This window comes from Hetaerina americana, unplaced genomic scaffold, assembly GCF_022747635.1.
Source record: "Hetaerina americana unplaced genomic scaffold, ioHetAmer1.1.p SCAF_6, whole genome shotgun sequence".
NCBI classification, from domain to species: domain Eukaryota; kingdom Metazoa; phylum Arthropoda; class Insecta; order Odonata; family Calopterygidae; genus Hetaerina; species Hetaerina americana.
In genome coordinates, this window is record NW_027287205.1 from 5,398,722 (window position 1) to 5,407,294 (window position 8,573).

The 8,573-nt window shown below is 52.7% G+C and overlaps 1 protein-coding gene across 1 annotated transcript; it reads right to left on the minus strand.

The window, feature by feature from the left end:
* Positions 1-561: 561 nt before the first annotated feature.
* Positions 562-1,365, minus strand: LOC139695221 (uncharacterized). The gene has a single exon (XM_071593906.1). The coding sequence runs from the start codon at positions 1,363-1,365 to the stop codon at positions 562-564; it is 804 nt and encodes a 267-aa protein (XP_071450007.1).
* Between the last annotated feature and the right edge of the window lie 7,208 nt (positions 1,366-8,573).

Sequence of the window (8,573 nt, forward strand, 5' to 3'; positions counted from 1 at the left end):
CCAACCTCCGGGGCCGGCTCGTCACTTGCGGGCCGGGCGTGGTCCGAATGTGATGTTCTATCGCGTGTTTGCGTCTTTTTGGCACACCTGCGGGACGCGTAATATCGGGATATTCCCGTAACAAGGAGAAAAATGGGCACTCATCACCTATACACTTAAATTTATCACATACGCTATGTACAACACTATCTACAGCGCGGCCGGCAAATGATAACGACGTCACACCGTCAAGAAGACGCCGGTGACGTATGTCGACCAGCAACCCGTGGAATGCCAAACAATCTGCCCCGATAATGGGCCTGTCAACGTCAGCGATGATAAAACGCCACTCAAATGCGCGACGGAGGCCTAAATTAAGGGACAACACCATCCACCCGTACGTTTTAATGGTGGACCCGTTCGCCGCGAACAATTCGTACGTAGTCGCCGCAGGCTTACCTTTCACACGGGCGCGCGGGAAGACACACAAGTCCGACCCCGTGTCCACTAGAAACTGGACTTTTGTCCGGGCGTCGGTGACGAAGAGACGGCAGGGGCCGGGGCACTTGTCGCTGGCCGCCATCAGCGATCGCCCCCCGAGTTTTCCGCGTCGTATGTACACGGCTCCCTGCACTTCGTCGCCTTCGGGCCGAATCGGTCGTGGTACCAGCACCATGTGGGATGGCGGGAGGCCGAACGGCCCCTACCCCTCGAATTACTGCGGCGCGACGTGGGTCGGGACCGGGAATTCCCCTCTGCCAGGGATTTGGTAAGGGAAGACACTTGCCGCGTAAGCTCATCCACCCTCCTCGTGAGCGCCTCTACGTCCGGCGCCATCGCCGTGCTGGCCACGCGCGGCTGGTGAGACACCTCGTGGATTTTGTCCGCCAGTTGGGCGACGCTGTTAATCTCCACTCCGGCCTGTGTCGCTAGGATGGTCTGATGGCTGGACGGTAGCCGACCCAGCCACAGCGACCGTAGGAAGTCGTCCGTGACGGATGAGCCGGCGAGCGTCCGAAGATGGCGCAGGAACTGGGAGGGTTTCCGGTCTCCGATCTCCTCATGTTCCAACAATTGCCGGATCCGGGTTTCCTGAGACGCGGAAAGTCGGAGAAGAATCTCCGCCTTCAATTTTGCGTACTTGTCGGTCAACGGGGGATTTGTGATAACATCTTCTACCTCAACGGCGTACCTACTGTCTAACTGGGACACCGCGTACATAAACTTAGTGGCATCTCTCGTAATGCCCGCGAGGCTGAACTGTATTTCAAGCTGCGCGAACCATAGCGCTGGTCTATCAGGCCAAAATGCCGGCAGTTTCAACGCCACACGATTCACACTAACACCGGAATCCTCCCCCGCGACGGCTCCCGCTGGAGATTCCATCGCGAGCACGTGGTTCACAAAAACTAACTCCCCGTAAAAAAAAACTGCGATCACGTCGGGGTCACCACTTTATAGCGCGTTGTTGACCGGGGAGAGAGTGGGGGTTGAAATAAAGCTCCCACACGTTTTACACCCGTATCCGTTTATTTGCACACGTGCATGGTACACAAAAATGGCCGCTCGGCTGCCCTATATGCAATCTCCCGTCGCCAAAGTCCGGTAGCAGACTCCCTCCCTTTATCGAGGCGACCTCCCTCTTCACTTTCACGGCGCACGCCGGAACTATCTTCCGGTCGCCCCTCGGGCGTCCGGTGGCCTCTCGCGGGCCTCGAGCGAACTGAGCGGCTAGTGGCGCGCCGGCTCGTCATGGCCGCTACATTTCTATGTGCTGGACTGCCCCAGCAGACCATGCCATATTGAGCTCTGGACTGAAATATATTATGAAATACTAGGAATAATTCTTCTGCATTACAATAGTTGGGAAGATTTTTTAAAGGAATATCTGAGGATAATACTACATTTTTCCATTTGAAACCTTCAGCTTAACTTGTCTATTTCTAAACAGCTTGTTCCATCTCAGAAATCAATTGGTTTCGTATTTCTAGAGAAATATTTCATTGTAGGTCTATTACTAAATGCCAAGTAAATTTTTCTTGCATTTGCAAATTATTTACATGCTGCCATTGGGCAACTGAATTCACCATAACATAAATATATATATCCAATTGAGATTGTGGCTCGGCTAAAAGGTCCACTAAAATACAGTTCGGCAGACTGCTGGAAATTCAGTTTATTTCCCTGTAAATACAGAAACATGGCGCGTTGCAAACGCAGCCACGTGGTCGTGGTAGCAGAGCGTAGTTGGCTGTCTTGGCTCACGGTGGCACAGCGTGGTTGTCTCTCTGGGCTCCGTGCGCTAACTGTGGCATCCTCGTGTCTCTGGTCGTGAGTCAAGCGTTTTCGCTCGGCGCCCATAGGGTGCGAAGGGCCCATGTCTCTGGTCGTGAGTCAAGCCCATTCGCTCGGCGCCCATAGGGTGAGTCAAGCGTTTTCGCTCGGCGCCACCTCTGGTGGCCAGCCGGAGAACCGGCGACAGTTGACATTCTACCGGCGCCACATAACCCCCTTGGTAATGATATGCCCCATGGCAAAAAAAATTTAGCCCTGGTATCTAAAATGAGAAGAAAAAACAATAAAAAATCAGGGCAAGGATATTAAAACTGGAAATCCCTTAGATGGGAGGGAAGGTTGATCCTTCTTCCTGCCCGGCTGGTGTGCCTATATAGTTCATGTCTGGCGTGCTCTGAAGGGGGGCATCTTGGTGGTTGAGGCACTGGCTCTGCTTGGGGTGGCCCTGCAAAATGAACGCGCCGCTCTTGGGGCCCAGAAGGTTCTTGTACTCTGAGTGGTACAACTGGTGTAGCAGTTAAGGTCCGAGCTGCGCGTGCTTCCCGTGAGACGTCCTCTGCTACGACATAGGCTGGCTTTAATCGGTCTATGGAGATGCTAGCCTCACGGTCCCCGATCTTCACCGTGAAAGTTTTTGCATTCCGTTGAAGGACACGGCATGGTCCATCATATGGAGGATGCAGCGGGCGGGCCCCGGACATCATCATGTCGTACAAAAACATGCGTAGTTGATGCCAAATCCCGAAAAATGAATGTTTTCTTGCCGCCATGAGATCTGGAGGCACCTCCCTTCCGTTGTGTGAATCTCGATCGACTGATCCAATTCAGGCGTCGTCCCACCTATATACCCACCCGGACCCCGAATCCGAGGCCGAGCGGGCATAGGGAGGTAGGACGGTCCGAGAAGGACGGTCGGCCGGATTCAATTCGGAAGGGACATACCTCCAGGTCACATTGCGTGACAATTCCTTTATTAACGACATATATAAAGACATTACATTAGTATTATTAAATATCACACCTCTTCCCCTTGAAAAGCTATGCAACACTGCCGTGTTGTCCACAAAGATATTAATGGCGGTGTCAGGCTCTGCCACACTGACCGCGTGGTGTGCCGCCATTATGGCTGCCAGGGCTTCAGCTATTACAATCGGTGCTTCTTCCTCCAGTGCCCATACTTCTGTTGTATTCAGCATAGGTATTGTCCATGCCACCTGCCATGGCGTAGCGTCACTGTACACGTCCATAATATATTTATAATTCACAAACTCACGTGGCTGGTGCCAGGCTCCTTCATCCCATAGACGGGACAACCATGTTGTGTCGCGTTGCGCTGTCTGAGTGATCAGGAACAACGGTAGCCGAAGAACATAGACACACCATGAAACAAATCCCGCTGCTTTGGGGATATCGCGGGTGCGGATGCGTTTAATCACGTTTTTAATATAGCAAATCCGTCTTAATGAATAACGTGTTAATTTCAGGGTCATATCGACGGTATTAATGTGTACGCCTAGATATTTAATTCTGGTTGCTGGGATTAAACGACTTTTCTTAAGATTTATGGTTATTTGTAGGGTGTCGCGTAAGAACTTTACCACGTCTGGTATTAGGTGTTCTGTTTCCCCATTAAACAACAGCAACCAGTCATCCAAATACGCGACCATTACTATCCCGAATTCGCGGTATACTTCGTTTATCACCGCACGCGCCCACCGCTGCATGATGGCTGGGGCGAGCGCGTGGCCCATGGGGAGACGCGTCCAGACGTATGTCTCTCCTTTGTGATAAACGCCGTAATTATGCCTATGCTCCGGAGCAATAGGTATTTGCCAAAAGGCGTCTTTAAGGTCTATCTTAATCATGAGTGATCCTGAAGGGATGGACTCTAAAGCTTGGGCCGCGGATTTTAAGGTAAAGCGTGGCGTGCGTATGTACCTCGTCCAAGCCGAAAGATCCTGTATCACTCTGACGCCCCCTCCTGCCTTTGGAATAGCGATGAGGGGGAACGCGCTGGTTGCCCGATCCATGGTCAGGATGCCTTGGTTCACCAGCCGTACAATATAACTATCAATAATAGGTGTAGCCCTATTTGGCACGAATACGTTGGGGGCCCCTTGTGGCTTGGGGAGGTTTGCCCCGTACGCCAATGTCCGCCGTGTTGAAGCACATGCGTAATGATATCGCCCCGCCGGCGGGAAGTATTCCACCTCGGTCTCCTCGGGCACCTGCAGCTCCTGGGGACCCGTGTGCTGCTTGTCCTGCTGTGTCCCGTCTTCTTCCTCGGGGTCCGCTTCCTCCGGTTCGTATGGGATGGCCCCAGGCGGGTCGTCCGCTGTTCCCAGCGGCCCAGGGATTCGCCATGCACTTGCGTCGTACTCCGGGTCACTATCCGTGGAACTGACACTAGTCACTGTATCACCATCTTTTTCCTCACCTGGTTCCTCTAGTGATGAGTCGGATGCTGACGACTCCGTTTCCCATTCCTCGGGGTGTTCCGGCTCTCCGCTGTCGCGGAAGAGCAGGAACTCCCCCAAGGCCTGGATAGTAGGCAGCCGAGCGCCGCCCGCAGCCGCAGGTGGAATCGGCTGCCGCACTCGCACTGCCTCAGTTTTCGTATCTGGTCCCGGACCCACGGCCCCCTCCTCGGCGCCCACGGCCTCGAAAGGGCTGCTGCTGTTGGGTGAAGTTTCTGGGTCTGTTTCCTGTAGACTGCGAGGGTCCTCTTTGTTGTTGCGGCGGAGGCTGTACTACTATGGTCTGAGGCGGCGGTGGGATGGCGTTTGGTGGCAGCCGCAGCAGTGCGTTTCCCGCCGTGTCGCCTAGTCTCATGGCCGCCTCCCATCCGTGGGCTTGCACTATTGCCAGCACACGCAATCGGTTATATATGATGTATCGGGACGTAGTTGGCGTCGTCGGCCAATCCGCTATTAATCCTAATAATGCGTCGAGTTCATGCAGGTCACGGCGTGTGAGACGCGGAGAAGCTCGAGCGTTCTTAACTTGTTGCGCTAACCGGAGAACCTCCCCGTCCTCTTCGGGGGGGTCGATCCAAGTTCCCGGGCCGCTATACCGGAACGACGCAAACGTGATGTCTTCTGGCGGTAATACAGGCGTGGCTGAGCGCGGCTCCTGGCCCTGGGTCAATTGTAATTGCGTAGTAGTGCGCCGTAGCTCCTCCTGCCCCTGTTTCAACTCTGTCAGGCTTTGAGTTAAAGAACTCAACTGAGTCATAACCACCTGCCAGGGAATCGGCTCGGACTCTCCCATACTTAGCACGGGTGAGGGATTGTTTCTTCCCGGGGATGACGGGCTGGAGCGCTGGCGGGAGCTCGACCTGGCCCTTGACGTACTCGGCTGTGGTGACCTACCGCGTGCCACGGACACTTGTTTGGTTTTCGCTCGCGTTCTTTGGTTAAGCACGGGGCTCGTCGATCGGGAAGACATGCGTGGTTTGGGATACCGCCGCTGGGAAAAGGAGAGATCTGGAGGCACCTCCCTTCCGTTGTGTGAATCTCGATCGACTCGAGTGCCATGATTTTCATGCCGCTGGTTGTGGGGTTAAACTCCGCAACTGCTTCGCCAGTTGTTCGGCAAAGGAAGTTGCATCCTCTACAGTTGGTGGGGGAGTGGGAGCTAAAAATTCACCCGGAAGGCGTATCGGTTCACCATATACCAGATGAGCGGCCGTGGTTCCCAAATCCTCTCTCCATGATGCACGCAGTCCCAATAAAATGGTTGGGAGCACGTCCACCCATTGCTGCGTTTCCTGACAGCGTATGGCGGACTTCATTTGCCGGTGAAGTCGCTCGACCATCCCATTCGCGGCAGGATGATATGCGGATGTGGAAAGATGCGTAGTACCGGTCAGCCTAGTTAAACACCGGAGAAGGGCACTTTGGAACTGCCTCCCCTGGTCCGTTGTTACCCGTTCAGGTGTTCCAAAGCGGGCAATCCACCCTGAAAAGAAAGCTCGCGCCACACTCTCCGCCGTGATATCTTCCAAAGGAAAGGCTTCGGGCCAGCGAGTAAAGCGGTCAATGCAGGTTAAACAGTACCTATTACCTCTGCAATGTGGAAGGGGGCCAACTATATCTAAATGAACGTGGTCGAACCTCCTTGACGGAGCACTATATTCTTTTAAGGGTGAGGAAACATGTCTGGTTACTTAAGACCTTTGGCACTGTACACACTGCTTTGCCCATTCACGGCAATCCTTTCGTATTGAGGGCCAAACGAAACGTGAGGTAACCAGTTTCATAGTTGCCTTGACACCAGGGTGTGCCAAACTATGTAGTGAATTAAATGCACAGCGTCGAAATGGGGGTGTCACGTAGGGGCGCACGCTCTCAGTGGAAACATCACACAGAAGATCCTTTGCGGTTTCCGAAAGGCGGATCTTTTTTTAAATCAAGAGAGCTCCCGGATCGTAGGAGCGATAACAACTCCTCATCGGTCTTTTGCGACTCTGCTAGGGCGGCGAAATCAATCGCGGGCGAAACTTCTTCTACCCTTGACAGAGCATCGGCCACCACAATGTCCTCCCCAGCAACATGCCGTATGTCTGTGGTGAATTGGCCGATTAAGTCCAAATACCGAAATTGTCTCGGAGAGCACTTGTCCATCTTTTGCCTGAAGGCGTATGTTAGGGGTTTATGGTCCGTATAAATTACAAAATGGCGGCCTTCTAACATATGTTTAAAATATAATATAGCCTTATAGATGGCTAGAAGTTCGCGATCGTATGGGCTATATTTCTTTTGGGCCTTGTCGAGCTTCCTCGAAAAGAAACTCGGGGGTTGCCAAGCTTCCCCGGCCCATTGTTGGAGAACGGAACCCACAGAAAAGTCGGAGGCGTCGGTGAACACTGCTAGGGGTAGGGAGAGTTCAGGGTGGGACAGGAGCGTAGCACCACATAAGGCGTCTTTACAAGCGTCGAAACACTGACGCAACTCAGGGGTCCACTCGATAGGGTCTTTTCCTTTAACATTTCCTTTCAATAACTCGTTTAAAGGGGCCTGGAGCAAGGCGGCCTTCGGTATAAACCGTCTATAAAAATTGATCAGGCCAAGAAATTGGCGAAGAGTTTTTACACTGTTAGGCAACGGAAAATCCCGTATGGCTAGCACTTTCTCGGGCTGCGGCCGTGTTCCTTCCGATGACACAACATGCCCCAAGAACTTCACCTCCTTTGCTCCAAACACACACTTCCTTGTATTAATGACTACCGTGCTTTTTTAAACACTCAAACAGTAACCGGAGGTGTTGTTCATGTTGTTCTTCTGATTCCAAGGCAACTAAAATGTCGTCTATGTACACATAACAAAAGGAAAAATCGCGCAAAATGTTATCCATAAATCGTTGAAATGTTTGTGCTGCATTGCGAAGCCCAAAACCCATAAAAGGAAATTCAAATAACCCGAATGGCGTGGTAATTGCGGTTTTGGCGATATCACTGGGATTAACCGGAATGTTATTGTATGCCCGCACAAGGTCGATCGTCGAAAAAATGTTCTTACCCGACAGTGTCTGTGAGAAATCCTCAATATGAGGCACGGGATACCTGTCTGGGATGGTTCTCGCAGGGCTCGATAGTCACCGCACGGTCTCCGTTCTGGATCTTTCTTGTGAACTAAATGCAGGGGTGAAGACCAGCTACTCTCTGATCTCCTCGCTTTCCCGGTCTGCAGCATTAGCTGGAATTACTTCTTCGCAATTATCAGCTTATCGGGTGCCAAACGTCTGGGCTTACAAGCGACGGGTGGTCCGGGAGTGGTAGGGATGTAGTGCACCGTGTCGTGCTGCGGCTCAGTGGAGATTCCAGGGGGGCGCGTGATTTGCGGAAACAACGCAAGGATGCTGTGGTATCTTGAATTTCCCGCAACCGCTTTCACATGGTGGGATGGGCCGGGAACAACTTTGCCGGGTGCGGAAAGCGTAGTGCCGGCATCGATGAGCCGCTTATTCTTCATGTCGACTAATAGCCCGTAATGCTGCAGGAAGTCAGCGCCGACAATTGGCTTCGTAACCTCGGCAATCACGAATGCCCACACATAATCGCGCCTGAGACCAAAATTCCGTTTCAATTCAATGGACCCATATTTGCTAATAACAGATTCATTGGCCGCATAAAGTTCGTAGTTTGTTTTCTGCCGGGGCCCTTTTATCCGGGATCGTGGAAAAACACACAAATCTGATCCGGTATCAACTAAAAACAGGAGTTTGGTGGTTTCGTCGGACACGAAGAGGCGGCTGGATATAGGGCTTAGGTCGTCAGCCGCGTCTAGCGACCGCCCACG

Coding starts and splice junctions, on each gene's coding strand:
- LOC139695221 (XM_071593906.1), bottom strand. CDS start 1,365: ATGGAATCTCCAGCGGGAGCCGTCGCGGGGGAGGATTCCGGTGTTAGT.